General features: G+C 38.9%; 2 protein-coding genes across 2 annotated transcripts; both read left to right on the top strand.

The window, feature by feature from the left end:
- The first annotated feature begins 871 nt into the window (after positions 1-871).
- LOC104441340 (protein ELC-like) lies at positions 872-4,692 on the top strand. Its single transcript, XM_010054465.3, is given in 4 exon segments — positions 872-1,004; positions 3,018-3,536; positions 3,539-3,835; positions 3,838-4,692. Coding segments are annotated over 4 exon segments (1,584 nt in total). The 3' UTR covers positions 4,473-4,692.
- Positions 4,693-15,518: 10,826 nt separating this feature from the next.
- Positions 15,519-17,437, top strand: LOC104441339 (premnaspirodiene oxygenase). Its single transcript, XM_010054464.3, has 2 exons — positions 15,519-16,361; positions 16,691-17,437. The coding sequence occupies exons 1-2, from the start codon at positions 15,519-15,521 to the stop codon at positions 17,306-17,308; spliced, it is 1,461 nt and encodes a 486-aa protein (XP_010052766.2). The 3' UTR covers positions 17,309-17,437.
- The last annotated feature ends 2,023 nt before the right edge of the window (positions 17,438-19,460 follow it).

The raw sequence follows: 19,460 nt of genomic DNA on the forward strand, positions 1-19,460 counted from the left end.
TTTTAGAGGCCCATCCACGGTTTACTGTAGCCCATTGTCCTGGGGTTGCAAATAGAGTAGCTGATTGGGCTGCCAAATCTCTTAGACTAGGCCGTCTTCCACAAAACTGGCTTTGTGCGCCACTGCAAGCCCTATGGGCTCTTCTGTCTTTGGATCGTCCTTGTTTGGGACCTTTGACATTTTGATAATGAAAGAAAGCTTCACCGACCAAAAAAAAAAAAAAAAAAATCCAGAGGAAAAAGCCACAAAGGTCATCCTCCCCCTGCTCTTTTTTTTTTTTTCTAACAAAATAAATAGATAAGGGCATTATAGATAATAAAAACGGGAAAATTATTTGCAAAAGTTCTAAATTTATTACATTTTTTTGCTAATTTTACTCATAAATATTTTCATATTTTACTAATTGAGCTAATCTAACTAATTTTGGCAAAAATCATTGATATAAATGTCGGCTGTTCTACGTGACACGACCGATATCGACGTGGATAATTTTTAATAATTTTAAAATATTTTTTAAAATTTTTTTTTTTAAATTTTTTTCCTCTATCGGTTATTACTAGGCTTCATCGATGGTTGGCAGCCTCCATAATTGGAGCTAAAAGAGTCCAATTGAAGTAACATTTTGGTGCTATTTCAAACGGAGCGGAACCTAAGCAATTGGAGTTAAAGGTAGCTTAGCAAAATGGGTAGATGAATGGAGAGATTTTTGTCGGGTTTTCGGCTTCATTTAAATCGCATGTTTGAATTTGATCGGAGAAATAAAGGAAAATTTGGAAAATTTGGGGGTTAGGGTAAAGTTTAGAGGTCTCGGGATTAGGAAATCAAAGTTCCAATTTCGGACCAAAAAAATGTCCTGCTCATGGCTCGGATAATGGCATGTGACACGCACGTGATATCCGTGATTGCGAATGTTGTTGAGGTCTTTACGACCATGGAGGAGAGAAGTAGAGTTCGAGTGTGGACAACCATGGTCGCGGCTCCGGCAAAGGTCGCAAAGGTCGATGGTGAGCTGTTTCGCGGAGCAGAACTTTGGAAGTTAAGGTTCAATTTCTGCATCCACAAACGCGGTCGCCATCCCTGTCAGGTCGAAGCTTCCAAGAATCCAACAGGCAGTGATGCGGACTCTCTCTCTCTCTCTTTCTTTGTACCATTTTCTCCACTTTCTGAAAAACCAAGAACCAACAAAAGAATTACCATGATTCTTCCCCTCCAATTCAGCATTTAGATTTCTCTCTTTAATGTTTAATTTGATTTGGTTTGAATAGAGTACTTTTGATAATGCCAATCATCATTGAGTAGGTCCGTCAAATTGGTGAGTTAAGTTGGGTTGAAGCTTCCAAGAATCCAACAAGCAATAATACCGACTCTCTCTCTCTCTCTCTCTCTCTCTCTCTCTGTACCATTTTCTTCACTTTCTGAAAACCCAAGAAGCTACAAAGAAATTACCATGATGCTGTGTTACGTCTGGCGTTGCTTTTTTTTGGGCTTCCAGATGTAATTTGCCCTAGCACAACAAGACTTGGAGGGAAAACCTCCGCTAGGCCGCTACCTTTTTGATGGGTGAAGATTTCTACAAGTGTATTGAACGCTTTTCCTTTGCTGCTCTTTGTCATATCATTTGGAAAAATAGGAATAACATCATCTTTAGAGACCAGTCTCTTACGATCCCGACTATAAAGAACCATCTTTTCAAAGTAGTCCGAGATAAGACTATCACCTTTAGTAATATATAAGATAATTTTAGAAACAGAAGGTTGTAGAAAAGTTGGGGCTTAGACCCAATTATTTTCACGAGGGACTCGTAGGTAACTGGTTCCAGCGATGCCCTTACTCCTCGCTTGTGACTGGTTTGGTAGCCAGTTCTCCATGCCATGCTTCTCTTTTGGTGTTGGTGTTATAGAGTGTGCTGCCATGTGCGACTTTTACATCTCAGTATCATTCCACTCCTTATGATCCTTCATTTGGAGTGTAAGTTTCTAGTGATGAAATCTTTTGTACTTTTGGCCTTCCTCAATATATTTATTACCTTTTACCAAAAAAAAAAAAATTACCATGATGCCTCCCCACAATTCATCGTTTAGATTTCTCTCTTTAATGTTTAATTTGAATACTTTTGATAATGCCAATCATTCCTGAGTAGGTCCACCAAATGGGTGGGTTAAGTTGGGTCGAAAATAGTTGATCCAAATCGACAAAATTAATCCTTTTTGACCTATTTATATCTAATACAAATTTAGTTATTCATGTCCTACTCGGACTCAACTCATTTCTGTATCTGTACTTGACAAATACTACTAAAAGACATTCATTTTACCTATTTCACCCACTTAAAGTTTTTAATGTATATGTGTAACTTAGATTTAAATTTCATATCATGTTTAAAAAGTGAATTAACACAAAGAAAATTTAATAAACGAAGCAAAAACGTAAAATTAAAGTAAAGTGGTGACAGATATCGTTGTATTTACGAAATATCGTATTCTGTATTTTATGAAATAGTTTGCCCATGCCGATTAAGGATTTTCAAACCAGGAAAGATATTGATAAATATTATATTCCATAGTTTCAGCACTAATAAAGTGAAATAGTGCTGTTAAACGTCATTGCAAGACATTTCCAAGAACGAAGAAGAACCCTCCCATCGAAAACGAAAACGAGGAGCGAGCGTGAAGAGAGGACTGAGCCAACTTCAGGAGGAGGACAACTTGTAAGCAATACTAAAATGGGTTTAAACTCATCATAATCAATTTCCTAAAATTAAGCTAACTCATAAATGGCCCAGCTCATCGTATATCGACTTTTTTTTTTTTTTTTTAATTCAGATCACTATGCTTTTTTTTTTTTTCAAGATCATATATGATTGAAAAATGGGTCTTTAATCTTTATTGACAATTCTATTTAGACGAACCCACCGCCTCGGGGGGGCTATTTTGAGACGGAAACCGGTTCCGAGGGTGAAATTTCGAAAGAACGCCCCACTCGAGGGTTCGTTCTGTAATTTCCCCGAAAAAGAAAAGGAAAGTCGAAGATCAAAAGAAATTTCCTCGGTGGGCTCGTCCACACCTCTGTAAAATCGTCTCCACCGTCGTCCCCCCACCCACGCGCAATCGCATACGCTCTCTCTCTCTCTCTCTCTCTACTTCTCCTCTCCGATCAAGCAACCGCCGCCGCCGCCGCCGCCGCCGTCCCTCCGCCTCCCCCCTTCCGCGCGATCCCGATCGATCGATCGGAAAGCCATGGTGCACCGGGCCCGTCGCCGCCGCCGAACCCGCAGCTGACGCAGCAGTTCCTCAGCTCCGTCCTCTCGCAGCGCGGCCCCTCGGCGCTGCCGTACGCGGAGGACACCAAGTGGCTGATCCGGCAGCACCTCCTGGCCCTCGTCACCGCCTACCCGTCCCTGGACCCCAAGACCGCGTCCTTCACCCACAACGACGGCCGCACCGTCAACCTCCTCCAGGCCGACGGCACCGTCCCCATGCCCTTCCAGGGCGTGACCTACAACATCCCCGTCGTCGTCTGGCTCATGGAGTCCTACCCCGCCACCCGCCCTGCGTCTACGTCAACCCCACCCGCGACATGGTCATCAAGCGCCCCCACCCCCACGTCAACCCCTCCGGTCTCGTCTCCGTCCCTTACCTCCACAATTGGGTCTACCCCAGCTCCAACCTCGTCGACCTCGTCCGCAATTTGAGCCTCGTCTTCGCCCGCGAGCCCCCGCTCTACTCCCACCGCCGCCCCGCCTCGCCCGCCCCACCTAGCCCCAGCCCTAGCCCCGGCCCCAGCCCCGGGCAAGGGTTCGGCCTCACGCCGAGCCTCGGCTCGGGAATTACGCGCCGAGGCCCGCGATCCCGCCCCGCTCTTACCCGGCTTCGCCCTATGGGGCTGTCCCCGCGGGCGGGGCGTCGCAGCGGATCCAGACGGAGGATCCGAGCGAGGTTTATAAGAGGAACGCGGTGAATAAGCTCATCGAGACGGTGCACGGGGACATGGCCGCCCTGAGGAAGGCGCGGGAGGGAGAGATGGAGGGGCTGTTCAATGGGCAGGCGGTTCTGAGGCAGAGGGAGGAGGTATTGAACCGGGGAGTGAAAGAGATGCAGGACGAGAAGGAGGCCTTGGAGCAGCAGCTGCAGATGGTGGTGTTGAACAGTGGTGTGCTCGAGGGGTGGCTGAGGGAGAATGCAGGCAAGAAGCCGGGGAGTTTGGAGGCCGAGGACGCGTTCGAGTGCACCGACGCGCTCTCCAAGCAGATGCTCGAGTGCACAGCTGCAGACTTGGCGATAGAAGATGTGATTTACTCGATGGATAAGGCGGCACAGGAAGGGGCTATCCCGTTCGATCAGTACTTGAGGAGTGTGAGGCTGTTGTCCCGCGAGCAGTTTTTCCACAGGGCGACGGGGATTAAGGTCCGAGCGGTGCAGATGCAAGCTCAGGTTGCGAGCATGGCTGCCAGGGCACCGCATTATGTGACCTGAAAAGGGTATTTTTTGGTAACCTCGTATATGGCTCAAGAATTTTGTTTTTTGAAATAATTATATGTACTAGATGGGTGATTACATCAATAATTTGCTGTGAATTATCATTAGATAGTTGATTGGTACTCTCAGATCGATGTATTTATTGCATTGCACAAGCGATCTGATAATATATATACATTATGGTTTCTGCAATTTATTCTGGTTATTAGACTTTTTATCTGCAAGGCTACTATTCCTGCCATTACTTTTTGGGTAGAATATGGTTTTTTTGTCCCTAAATTTGACACAACATACTTCAGAAATCTCAACTAACATTTCAGCATTCTCAACTTCAACATTTTTGCAACTTTTTGTTGATGATCTTCTCTTTGGGTTGCATTCTTCATACTCAACATTATATATCTTCAGATTCCCAATCCAGTTCGTATTGTCAATGAACTGATCGGAAAAAGTATAAGTTCTTGGTGTGGATCATTTTTAGAACAGTGAAGAAGTCTCAGAGAATGGCATACAAGTGACATCTGGGGAACATTTGTATGATGACACGTGGAAAGTAGAACTCAAAATTTGAATTTGATGGTCTAAAGTGTAAAGAACGAAAATGTAGGTCATCTATGTGTGGGTATTATGCATGTTCAAGGAGCTTCTGCCAAATAAAAATGTAGCTTTGAATGTGCATTTTGGCAGGTTACCATGAATGTTCCATTTTCTGGCCTTTGTCCATTATTTTGTTTATTGTTTCCTCTCTACCCAGAACAGAAGGTAAATTAATCAGTTCCACGGGGTATGATGCTTTGTGTTGTCAATATTGATTCTTATTAGTTCTCCAGGGACAGTCAGCTGTAAAATCTGCAAATCCTGCTGAAACACAGACATCAAACCCTACGTTGTAGATATTCCTGTCTCTGTTCTAACTATTGTCTTCTTGAAAGACATGTATCCTTAATCAGTATTTTGTTGTAATTTAAAAATAGTCATTACTTTTTATATAACTGATTGACAAATCACAAGTTGGAAGTTCGACTTGTTCACTTGTGTGCAATATGATCTGATCATAACATGATTTACTGCGTATCCCATTGTATCTGAAGTTATGGGTGTCTGCCACAAATCAAAGGTAATTAAGTGGGTGCACTTATCCGTCGTTTAAAATGCTCAGTTGCTGCTCTTGATTTTTCGGTAGTCCTTTCCTTTCTCATTTATCCCCACAGAGGCACCTTTTCTTCTCCCTTTGATTGCCATTTTCTTCCCCTTGTGTGTCAGTGTTCTTTTAAAAGTCCATCGCCTTTTTCTTTAGTAATTTCCTAGTAGAAGAGACTTTCCAAAGGGTTGTATACATTGGACCTATCATAAGTGCGAAACAGTTAACCCTTTACATCCAGGCTCTCGTCTTTCCTTGCCTTTGAATATACTCAGAAAGATCTGCCTATCTGTTTGTGCTGTTCCTTTCTGGATAGAACGTACTGAGTTTTGCATTAACCAAGCAATATTGGTTTACATCTAGCTATAGAAACTTGTCATTACAAATGGATTCACTTGCAATGAGTATGCATTAAAATGAAAAACTAGTTTGCTTAAATTTATTGCGAGGACATCTACATTTTGTGTGCTCGTGGACGGTACATATTACATCCATTTTTGCTGAGTTCAGACTTATATAAGTCTTGCACTGTCGAGACTAGTGGAAGCTAATTGGTCTGCTAAGTTTTAGTGAAAGATGACTTGAATTCAATTTATACAGCTCCTGAAACAGTCAAAATGGTGATTGGTGGTTACTAGGAAAAAATCCTTCCGCAATTCTTGGTTTTTATTTAATGCCCTTGTGAGATAAATTTGTTGGGAGAGTAACAATAAGAATGCTTGATGCTAAGAAATCATTGAATATTCATATTTGTTAAAGATCCTTTCTGGCACTGCCTGTTTCTGCAGATGCCTTCACCCTTTAATTACCTTTTTATTTTATTTTTCCTTTTCTCTTTTCCCCAATTGATGTAATTTCATCTGGTTATTAATTTGCTTGCCGCATACTAAGGAGGAATACATTGGGGTTTTTTCTTTGGGAGCTCATTCCAACATGTGTTGTTATTTATGCTAAAAAATCAGTCTTACTGCCTGCATCTGAGATAATTATTAAGATTTGATTTGGTTAGTTTGTTATGGCTATGCCACTATGTATATGGTTGGTTAGTTCCTCCTAATTTATCTTCTATACTGCTTTGGGCAATGGGTACTTCTCCCCAGCATTGCAAAGTTCGGCTTCTTTATGGAGATGTCTCAGATGCATGGTGATTCTTATTCATTGTTTTCTTTTTCCTTTTTCTCTATTAATTATTCTGTATAAAGCTGTACCTTCCTGGGTTTTATCAAGTGAGAAAAGACATCATTATGATGTGCTTCAGTTATTGCTAAACTAGTCATGCTAACTAATGCATAAAATGAGCAGAATGTATTTCTGCCTTGTACTTGAATGATATTGGAAGCAGAGCTCTTCCAATGATAACAAACAATAACAACATCCGAGACTCATCCTACTAATTTAGGCTAGTTGCACAGATCATCTTGCTTGTTGTGCTGTTCAATCTACATTGAGCTCCAACTACTTGCGATTTTAGCTTGACGGTCTCTTTGTGCATCTTTATAAGCCTTTTCCCAGGCATTTTAACATGTGTCTTCATTAATTAGGCCTTGTAATATGTTCTTTCCTTCTGTTTTTGGTTGAGGTAGCCAGTCCTGATCAATTAATTCACATGCTTATGGTAATTTTTGTGATTGAAATAGTGGTTCTCAGGGCTATAATATGCGGTCACCTGATTTAAGATATTTTAGCTGGTGTGTTCTACTTTTTAGTGGTTAGCAGTACTAATTATTAGTGGATGATAATGAGGTCCTCTTGAGAACACTGTAAATGGTGGAGATTTTGGGTTCTTTAAGATGTAGCCAGTTAGGTACCCACATCTAAGTGGCATCGACACTGAGGAACTTGAGACGTACTCTGACTTTGGAGAAGTTTGTGCAACATTTTGTCAATGATCTTCTGTTGGGATGATAATTTTCATATGCAAAATTTTAGTCATCTTCAGCATCCCAAGCTACTATTCATCTCTATGAACTGGTGGGAGTAATATTGTCTTGTTGATGTGGATCTCTGTTTTCGAAAAGTGAAAGGCTCATGGCCGTTGATTGAATTTTCGAGACACATGACATCAGTTGGAGAGTAGAAATCCCGAATTCGAAGTTGATGGTGTTAAGTGTTAAGAACGATAATGTAGTTCTGCTATGTTAGGGAACTATTTGTTAGAGGAGCTTCTTATCCGAATAAAAATATAGTGTAGAATATGCATTTTGGCGGGTTGTCAGTTTACATACTATAACGCTCATTTTCATACTTTCCTGAGCCATTTTGTTTACCTTATTCTCTACACCAAGTATGCACGGCAAATTATTTGGTTCTTTTCTGGGGTATACTTTTCTTTGTGAATCTCCATTCTTCATAGTTTCCAGGGACATGACGTCTACTGTAAAATCTAGAACCCTACTAACATATCATACCCTGTCCTGGAACACTTTCCCATATCTATCTATTGTCTTCTTAAAGGAAGTGTATATATCAATCAGAACTTTTTTGTAATAAAAAATTGTCATCACCTTTTAAACAACTGATTGATATATCACTGGCAGAAATTCCACATGTGGACTCATATGTGTTAACTGGTCAGTGACCATGATTTATTACATGTCCTGCTGTATTGAAATGACTGTTTTATGCTGTAGTCTGAAGGTAGTAAGGCAGGCTGCACTTATCTGTCCTTCAAATTGCTCGGTTGCCGCTCTTAGCTCTTACATATTCTGCCTCCTTATTTGTCCCCATGTGCGAGCACCTTTATTCTTACCACATCCAAGCTGCTAGTCATTACCTTGCCTATTAAATATACTCAGAAAGACCCTGCTCATCTGTTAGTACTGCAGTTCTTTTTTAGGATAAATTTATTGGGGTTTTCATTAAAATTGGTTACGGCTAGGTGTACAGACTCATCACTTTAAATGGATTCACTTGTAGAGGGTAGACATTAGGGTGAAAGCTGGTACGCTTACAATTTAGTTCCAGGATATCTACCTATTCTGTACGTGTAGCGAATATAATCTACTCATGGAAATTATTGCCATCTGCATTTCATATGCTGAGTTCAGACTTATGTGAGTCTAGCATTGTCTGAACTGAACTAATGGAAGCCCATTGGTTTCCATTAGTTGTTGAGCATTTCAATTTGAGCTTCTGGTGATGCAAATTGTTCCTCATATAATAGGAACCAATATGGTGACTGCCATAATGTTAAAATACCTCTCTGCGATGCCTGCTTTTGGTTATTGTCCTTCCAAGATAAACCGATATGGGAGTAACAAGAATTCTTGATACAAAGAAATTATTGAGGACCCATTTTATTCTGGCACCGTGCCCTCTGCCCGCAGATGTCATTGGCCTTACATTTCCATCGATCTTTTTACTTCACTATCTCCATCTGCTCGTTAATTTTGCTTGGAGCAAGCTTAGGATGAAACTTATCTAGGTTTTTCCTTTCATATGCTATCTTAACATAGGTAGTCTCACATGCTTAAAATCAGTCCAGCCTCAGTGCCAGCAATCTGAGAAATCTTAAGATGTAGAGTTAGGGTTGGTTAGTTCGCGTTGGCCGTTTGTGAGGTAGGTTACGTGCCAGCTAGTAAGTTGTCTTTTCTGCATAAGGTGATGGGTAGTACTGCTCTGCACTTTGGCTTCTTTAGACAGGTGTTTCGAGATGCATGGTGCTTCCTTTTCATGTTCTTTTTTTTTTTTTTGGTCCTTTTTGTTTAAAAAATAGTCCTGTGAAGAGACATGGTGTGCCTCGGCTTTTCTTTTCTTTTAGCCAAGACGAAGTGAGAAAAGACAGAATTATGATGTGATTGAATTATGGCACAAAACGCGAAGGTGTATGTCGGCTTCGTGCGCGAATCTTATTGGAGAACAGAACCCTCATAACAATCACAATAGCAATAACATCATCTACAACAATCAAAGACTTGTCCCATGAAGTGAGGCTGGTTCTATGGATCCTTTTGCATTTTGTATCTTCTTCCTAGAGCCCTTAGAAATATGCTTAATTTTTTTTTTTTTTTGGGTCTGTGATCTAGGAAGCCACCATCACTTTATGCCCTTTCTTTATGGTAGTTTCTGTGGCAGAAATTGGTGGTTCTTAGGCCCTATAATATGCAGTCACCCGGTCTAATATGTTTTCAGACTGGCATGATTTGCGTAGTTATTGGTTATAAGCATAATTATAGGCTATGGTATTGTGGATCATGGTCTAAACTATAATGCTGACCCTTGATGAACTCATAGGATACCCCATATCTGCAATCAAACGTCTTATATAGACCTGTTCTCTACTAATGTACCATTTGTTTTTTATATTTAAGTAAATTATAGCTGATGCAATATCCAAGCAAAGCCTAAAAAACTATCGGAATTTTAATAATTATTACAAAATGGTATGTCAATGGACGTGCCGATATTTGTTTTTTTTTTCCCCTTCACATTGATTATAGAATTTCTAATCCCGGTTTTAAAAAAGAAACTCCGTACAGTAATTCTTCGGCCCATCTATTTATATTAACTACATCAGCAAAAGGGTCATTATAAATAAAAGAAATTTTAACTTTTCAAATCAGTAATTATACGTGCGTATGACGGCATGGGAATGACAGTGCTTGGAAAAATGATATACGTTTAACACTCGATTTCGGCCCTCGTTAATAATATCCAATTGAAACTTATTAAGTATCTCTTCTGACGAAGGATCTTAATCAATGTAAAAGTTTTTCATTGAACATCAATTGGCTTGCTAGTCAACAGACATTTGAAAGGACACTTTGGTTTGAAAGCCATGAATTTTGGCACGCTTTCCCTCATCATGGGCAATCGGCACGTAGGCTCATTTTGCTGGCTGAGCCACTTGATTCGGAAACATTCATCCAGGTTGTCAACAACACCCAATCAGCTGAAATTCGATGGCAAGATCTCGGGAAATCACACCTTTAAATCTTGGTCATTTAATCTCGATGGTATCGAACGATTTGTAATTTTTTCTATAAAATGACATATTCGTAGAGTAAAAGTCACTAGCTTTGCAACACATTGATTAATTAGGTCTAAAACAAAATCCCAAATGACATATTAAAGTAAAAAATTTGTTATATCTCCTGATTAGTGATATTGCTAGTATAAACACCTAGAGGGGGCGTGAATAGGCGCACAAACAATTTGTCGATATATGGAAGCAATTCTTAACAAATTGAAATACGATCAAGGTAGGAAGAGAGAAATTGGAACACAGGATTTATAGTGGTTCAGCTTTTCCAAGCCTACGTCCACTCTTCCGCACCGATTACCCACCGGCTGGATTTCACTATGATCAAAAGAGTAGTTACAAGACGCCTTTGCCTTGATTCCACAGTGTAGATGTCTTGCCACACCTCCTCAAGGTCTCTCACAAATATAGACTCTCTTTTGTATACAAGTATTCGCTCAAAGGATTTATCTAAACAAATAGGAGCTTCGAGACTTTGGAATTTTTCTATCGCGCACTTTTTCGAACAACTAAGGACGTCTTCCTTATATACTCCTTTATGCCATCATACCCGTTGGCACTTACCAAAGGAATTCCTCCAATCTACCCGTTGACGGAATCAATTAGGAAGATCATTCGAGCTATTAAAGGAACGTGTTGATAGCCCATCAATCATGTTCGCCCATACAATCGGGATCTCGGTTTCCATAAGTAGAACTTTCCAATAATATTTAGACAATCATCGAATCTTGAGTCATTGAATCAAATTTGATCAATCAAAGGATTACGATACGTCTTCTCCGGCCATGAGATCTTCTCCGGATGATAAGGTTAAATCCCGAGCAAAACATTCGATTCGGGATAACCTTTCTTCAACGGATCGTGTCAATGAGGATAGACTTTGAGTCTTGAGTCCGGCTGTCTGGAAGTCTTCGGACTTTAACCAATGAGTCTGCGACCTTTAGACTAGACTGATGGAAACGTTTTGTCAACTTCAAAACTCTTCACGAGGATTTCTCCAACAATTAGTTGATGAATAAAAGGAATTATAGTAAGACAAAATACAAATGCTTTGTTTAGACAAACTCCCGAAACTCAATGAGATTTAACGAGGTTGATGAGCTTAAATCAAGATAAGGATGAGCCACCCATGTCATGAGCCAATTGCTTTCACTTGATGTTGACTTTTTTGACAATCGTTATGAGTCCATTCGAAATAGTTGTTAAATTATGTTTCAATCCAATTTAAGAAATTGTGATTTTCTAAGTTTTGCTTCAAGAGTTTTTCTTGAATGTTAGACACCACAAGCTTCCCAGCGACACGAAAATGACCCAAATTTGAATCAAAATGACAGACATTTGAATATGAAGTTTTTTTAGACATAATTCCAATGGACAAATTAACTAAAACGATCGCTAATCAACCAATCATGCGTAGTCACTAACATAAAAACTATAATAAGCCTCGCACTTCACCACATTCTGCATAGCAAAATATTCGAACTAACGGTTTTCATATCTAAATATGTTTAAAGGTCATGAGTGAACAACGGTTATTATGCTGAATTGAAACTAAGTTTAGTCAATTGATAAATGGTTTTATGCTAAATCTAAACATGATGGATTCAAAACCAATTTCTTAGCACAAAATAAGAATAGATATTGACATGGGCATGATGATAGAACAAGGAATCCCACTCGAGGTCAAGCGACCCAATCACGTGAACTCCAAGTGGTCTATTGCTGGGGTATTACTAGGGCTGCACGACTAGGGAACCTGAGGTTGGACCCTCGACATGCTAGATCTAGTCTTGACTGACCTTGTGCGAGTTAGATCTATCGTCGCGCAACCCTTGGCGAAGCTTGCTAGTGTTACACGCTTGACGAGCTAGATCTGACGTCAAGCAATCCTCAGTGAAGCTTTCCACCATCAAGCGACCCTTCGTGAAGCTTGCCAGCAATGTATGCCTGTTGGCGAAGATTTGCCGGTGTCTCTTGAGCCCTGACTTCATCTGTGAAGCTCCTTAGCCACTGCAAGTTCATGAAAATCCCTAAACTTTCATTGGAAGAAAAAAATCCAGTGAGACGGTTAAAATAGGAATATTAATGTACTAGTGAGGGCAAAATTGGAAGAAGAAAACTTGTTCAAACCCCTTGAACCTGCTTTCTAGAAATGATAAAACTCAGTTTTTTTTTCTTTGCCGGGGGGGGGGGGCGAAGTCTGAACGTTTTTAAACCAAACTTTGTACCAAGGCCTTTGAAATGGTAGTATCAAACGACAAAACTTTGGTTTAAGTGCATTCGGAGGCTCAAAATTGCTTGGAAATGTTCTCTCAAATGCATCCTAATTGGGTTTATCAAATCATTGGAAAATTTTCTATATGGTACTTAAACGGCCTGGCTAACTTAAACGACCACTTAACATTTGTTTTCTTTATCTAGTAAATCTATTTATCATATGAGTCTGAGTATCTCTAACATTACCCAATGCAAAAATGTCAATATGTGCATGTTTGTTTATAAGATAAGCTCATAAAACTATTTCACGTTATAAAACCCATAACTATAGACAAATGGGGCAATTCTGGGACTCGGGGTCCGACAAACACTACCAACGAACGGCATGGATTGTTGGGCAGCCAAACAACAATCACCACTAGCCAATATTTCCACAGTTATTTATTAATATAACAGTCTTTGTATTAACATAACAGTTTTTAAGCTATCGTAAGAATGACAGTTTATTGTGAATCATAAATTTTTAAAAGAGTAAACCCTACAATAATTTATAATAATTGATTTTTATTTGTTTAAAATAGATTGTTAGACTAAAAATTGTTATATAATCATTTTTCATTTTCACAACTTTTTGACGCGTTCCTCCAAATGAAAAAAAAAAAAAAATCTTTAGAGGCATTAGCAAGTAGGCAATATTGAACTAAAATGAGTTGTCGTGATAGGCACGTGAGAATAGGGCACAATTGAAATCGATTCGCCATGAAGCCCAAGCACTAATTAAGAGCTAGCTCGATTACGAAAGTACGGAAGTATCATTGTCTAGTAGAATGACTGAGTCCCGACAAAGTGAAAGAGCCGACAATGTGGAGGTTAAGGTCCAAAGTGCTCATCATGTGCCCGGCAAAGTCGAGATCCTTGGCGTTTGGATGGATCTCTTTATGCCTCTGAAGGCACGACCGAACACGGCACGACTCAAATCGATTTGCCGTGAAGCCCAAGCACCAATTAAGAGCTAGCTCTGTACTTCGTGCCTCTGAAGTCCAAGAAACCTGGTTCCCCAGCGGGATCGCACAAAAACCTGGTCCCCCACCGGGACCGCACGCAAAATCTTAAATTAATATGTCTGGACCACTAAAAAAATTTAAATCGATATATTTATAATAAATTTATCTTTTATTAATTTTCATTAAATTAAATAAATATTATGAAAAATTATAAATTAATATGGACGATAAAATCTCAAATTAATACATCTATTAAATGTCACATGTTATTGAGTTAATTTGATAAAAATGATATCTATTAAAATGGTGGATTAGGTCGGGTTTGGGTTTGATCATAAATAATCCGACTCAAATCAACCCATTTAACCTATTTATGATCCATTTATCGTAATGTAAATTTTTTTTAACCATACCTAACTTGACCCATAGTTGATCCATATCCAATCCATTTAACTAAACTTAAAAAAAGCTTATTATATATATTTTAAATGGTATTGTTAAAATACTTTTATACAATACAAATTTAATGGGCAATTTTTATAATTTTATAAATTTATTTTTAAAAAATCGAATTTTTAATTATTTTTATTTTTAAGAATATAATTTTAATTTTCTCTTTTTTTTTTTTTTTCTTCTTCTTCAGCCAGCTGCCAACCATAACGATGGCTAGCTATCGGTCACAGGTGAGCTTCTAGCTTGCCAGGCTCGCTCGATGTCAACGAGCTTGAGGCTCGCCAGATCAGCGAGGCTCGAGCCTTGCTTGGCTGGATGTCGGCCGTTGTTGTGCCAGCCACTAGCTAAGGAAGGGGAAGGAGAAAGAAGAAAAAGAAAAAAGAAAAAGAAAAAGGAAAATAAAATTGAAATATAAAAAAAAAAATTTATAATTTTGATTTTTATAAAAAATATTTTTGTAAAGTTTAAGAGGGAATAGAGAGATTGTGAGGTTTTAGTTGAAAATGGGTTCTGAGTTCAATCCATTTAAGACCCATTTATCTCAAACATTCAATTTTTAAACCCATTTAACTAGTTTAAAAAAAAATGACCCATTTTGCCAACTCAATGAATATTGACGGAAGGATTTTTAGTGGTTCAAAAATTAATTTAAGATAAACTTGTAATATGTTAACTCCAAAAAAAATCACAAATTTCAGTGACGATGGGAAAACAATGTGGATGGACAACAAGAAGGGGACAACAATGTGGATCGTTCTTGAACGAGTCAAAAAGAATAAAGTGATACTGAGCCAATAAGAAAATTCAATTTGACCACCTGATTTTACACAACTTGCCAAATTATTCGTTGTTTTCCCTGTACATAAAATTCTTGGAGCCCACATAGAACATCGGGTTTTTCCCTGCCTAAAAAGCATCTAAATTATGTGAGTTCTGATCCCATGCCCATCGAATTTTGGCATATCCTAAGTAGATTCACATAATATAATAGATGTGATCCACTGTGTTCACTTGAATCAGGCGGACTTAATCGTCATTTAATTGGAATATGACATGATAGCCAATCACATAAACAGAGAAGCCACTATAAATACGCATGGGAGTGAATTCTGGCTCATGCCTGGATCATCTAAGCCCTAAACACAGAGTCTCCCACAATGCTTCGTTTCAGTCTAAACACAGAGTCTCCCAAAATGCTTCGTTTCAGTCCCTTTGCCTTCATCCTACCTTGTCTTCTCTTTCTGTTCATGCTCATCAAAATTTTCAGAGCAAAAAGTTCCAATGCTTTGAAGTTACCCCCGGGGCCAAAGAAACTGCCCCTTATCGGAAATTTGCTCCAGTTGAGAAGTCCCGAGCTGCCACACCATCATCTGAACAACCTAGCAAAAATCTACGGTCCGATTTATCACCTCAAGGTCGGCGAGCTCATGCTGGTCGTTCTTACGACTCCTGAAATTGCCGAAGAGGTCCTAAAGACGCAAGAGATCAACTTTGCTCAGAAGCCACTATTCCCATCTTTAGAGATGATGTTCGACACATGCTCAAGCTTCATGTATGCGCCTTATGGAGAACATTGGAGGCAGCTTCGCAAATTTTGTGTCTTGGAACTTCTCAGCGTCAAACGCGTTCGGTCTTTCCAATCAATAAGAGAAGATGAGATGAGTAATCTGGTCCAGTTCGTGCGCTCGTCGCAGGGTTGCCCTCTCAATCTTACCAACAAGATCTCTTCATGCTTAAATGGCATAATATCCAAAGCAGCATTTGGTGAAAGCTACAAGTGCCAGGAATACCTTTCAGCTCTCAAAGACGCAATCGAGCAGGCCAGCGGGTTAAGTGTCGTGGATGTTTTCCCATCCCTCAGAATCCTTCGTTACATTAGTGGGAGGAAATGGAGGCTAGACAGCGTTCGGCGAAGATGTGATCAAATCTCAAATCATATCCTCAATGATCATAAGAGGCAGAGAGAAAACTTAAGTACCCAGGAAGATAGCTTTGTCAAGGAAGATTTTGTCGATGTACTTTTACGGATTCAAGAGTCAAACGAACTTGGATTTCATCTTACCGACGACCACATTAAAACAATCATCCTGGTATGTTTAGATCCTATAGATATGCTAGTAGATTTGGTAATACATGTTTCAAAGCTATAACACCATAAAGTCGGTTGTTGCTATGTCGGTTGTTGCTATTTTTTACCAGTTGCTACAAAGTGCTGTGGTGATAGGTTTTAGTCAAACACCTTAAAAAAACCGCAGTACTTTTCACAGTTCAAATCACTGTAGAAAGAAGTGTATGGAGCACCTTCGAAGTCCTTTCAGCGTTATTTGAAAAGTCTGGCTCATTAGATTGTACCTAGCAAAGCAGAATTCTCCTTTTCTTAAGCTAAATGCACGTTTCTATTGCGTTTGCGCCTTTTTAGGAATTCTATGGTGGTGGAACCGATACTTCTTCAGTGACAGCAGAATGGGCAATGTCGGAACTGCTCAAAAACCCACAAGCGATGACAAAAGCGCAGGCGGAGGTACGCATGGCATTGAAAGGAAAGGATCGAGTGCAAGAATCGGATCTCGAGGATCTTAAGTACTTAAAATCAGTGATCAAAGAGACTCTTAGGTTACACCCTCCAGTACCATTAGTCCCCAGAGAAGCAAGGAAGGCATGCAAGATCAGGGGCTACGATATACCAGTGAAATCGAGGGTGCTTATTCATGCCGGGGCATTTGGAAGGGATCCAAACCATTGGGAAGACCCAGAAAAATTTGTGCCGGAGAGGTTTCTTGAATCATCAGTAGACTTTATCGGGACACATTACCATTTCGTTCCATTTGGGTTTGGCAGGAGGGTGTGTCCGGGCATCGCATTTGCTGTGGCAAATATTGAGCTCTTACTAGCACTTTTGCTGTACCATTTCGACTGGGCACTTCCAAATGGCCAAACTCCTGAAGAACTTGACATGACCGAGGTTTTCGCGGCCACGGTCACGAGAAAGAGCGATCTTTATGCGGTTGCCACCCCTCATCGTCATGGCCATGCCTGATAAAGACTTATCGGTTGGGGTGGCCACTCTTATCGTTCCATCTTGCTCATGCCAATAATCTATTTCATCCCGCATCGTTGCTAAGAAACTAGTCTTTGGACAGGGATTAAAAGATGTCAAATTGTGTTAGTCTCGGCTTTTATCGTATTAGCAGTCATATGCTAAAACTTTGAATTTCCGTGTCAGTTTCTAGTGTCTGTTTTCCCTCTAATAATGCAAGAAACTGTCTTCCTTTGCTTATGGTAGATGGTTGACATTGCTTCTTTGTCCGAAATAATCTCTTTCCGATGAATTACATGTTGCTCAGCAACGTCAATGAGACCATAATGCTAGTTGAAATTTATATTACAATTATAGAACCATAAATAGTGCGGCGTGCACCAGATTATGTAAATGTCAATATTGAAAATCAGTTTGGTTATCATCATTGATGCCTACGAAATTTCATTTATTTTGAATTGACAAAAATTAATATATTTTTTAGAGTCTTCACAGAAAGAAATATCAAAATGTCTCAACATGTTTAACTTTTTTACGTCATTATTTCAAATTATTTCTACATATTCCTATAATGTCGCAAGATCGTCCCACTGGTAGAAGGAAAAAAAAAACACATTTATCTTGATGTAGTAAATAAATGATTTGATAACCCTAAGGGGTTACTTAAGTGGCTAGCATGTTCATCCTTCTTGCTCAAGGCTTATGTTCGAATACCTATGCTAAGCATAGACTTATATATCTTTGCTAATTACCTAGCGTGTATATGTGTGGGATGACGAGGACTGGACTGTCATACACAATGAGAATTGGTTGGTTGGTCAACCCATTAACATCAAAAGAATAAACAAGATTTGATACTTCTTCATCGTCACAAAATTGAGCCTTTCAGGCGATGAAGGGATCAAGTTGTTACAAGAGTATTGGCAGAGAAGATATTTATCTGAAAAGAAACCATAAAAGAATTACATTAAAGTCAAAATGAGTGAACCCAGTCATATAAGCCGGCTGGAAAATTCAAAAGTAGGTTCATTATGTCATAACGACTATCGTTTTATTCTCCGGAGATTTTATTTCCGCTGATCGTTTGAGGACAAGTACGGGTCTTGAGGGGTTTCAATCGCAAATCTATCAACAATTAAAGCTGCTCAATAGATTAGCTTTTGAGCGTCCAGATTCTCTTCCTCATTTCTTCTTGAAAGCCTCCAAACTCTCTTGTATTCTTTTTCCTTGTGCTCTTAGATTTATCCAATTTATAAGACTTAAGTTTTTTCCTCATTAAATTATGTTTTGAATTTTAGCCTATGTGAGAAATCTCAAGAAATTCACTTTCCAATTTGGATTGGAATCTCCAATTATCTAACAAAGGGGCACACAAATTTTGGGATTTTTAGTTTCTTTAGTGAGATAAAAATACTATAGGTGTCATGACTTTTATATAACACTTATTTGATTTTGTTACTGACCATTTTAAAAGCTTAAGTTGTTTAATGAGTACGTAATTTATTATTTAAATATTCTAATACTAGCCCCCATGCTTAATTTGGTTTTTTTACCTAGTATTAAGCGTGAAAATTTAATTGGAGATGCAAATTTGGCAAATAGGGCATGGAAAATTTTGAACTCAAGACCATCAAGTTTGATACCATATTTTAAAAGTTTAAGTTATTAGATGAAGACGTAGATTATTATTTAAATAATTTAACAATAACTTTATTTTTGACCATTTGAGTGCCATAACATCTTAAAAACATTCACTTGAATGTCATAATTTTCAATTGATCATTCAAGTATAGAAATATTTTTAAAACATCTGCCCAAGTGCTAAAAAACCAACATGACATAACACTTGTGGTGCACGTATTAAAAAGGTTACGACAAATTGAAATAATCAATTAAAAGATTATATGACACTCAAATAAACACCGTATATAAGTTATGATACTAGAATGATAAAAAAAATAAAAATTGTAGTATTCAAACAAATATAGTACGAAAATTATAGCACCGATATGTCATCTTTCCTTCTTTTGTCTTTTAATATTATGTGTTTGTTTTTTTATTGTTGGAGATATTTTTTTTTTTTTGGTAATGGTAATAAATATATAGAGCAAGGACAAATGGAGATATTATGTGTTTGCCTTTTTTTTGTTTT

The sequence above is a fragment of the Eucalyptus grandis genome, chromosome 5 (assembly GCF_016545825.1).
Source record: "Eucalyptus grandis isolate ANBG69807.140 chromosome 5, ASM1654582v1, whole genome shotgun sequence".
In the NCBI taxonomy this organism is placed as follows: domain Eukaryota; kingdom Viridiplantae; phylum Streptophyta; class Magnoliopsida; order Myrtales; family Myrtaceae; genus Eucalyptus; species Eucalyptus grandis.

Coding starts and splice junctions, on each gene's coding strand:
- LOC104441339 (XM_010054464.3), top strand. CDS start 15,519: ATGCTCATCAAAATTTTCAGAGCAAAAAGTTCCAATGCTTTGAAGTTA. Junction 16,362..16,690: donor ACATTAAAACAATCATCCTG/GTATGTTTAGAT, acceptor GCGCCTTTTTAG/GAATTCTATGGTGGTGGAAC.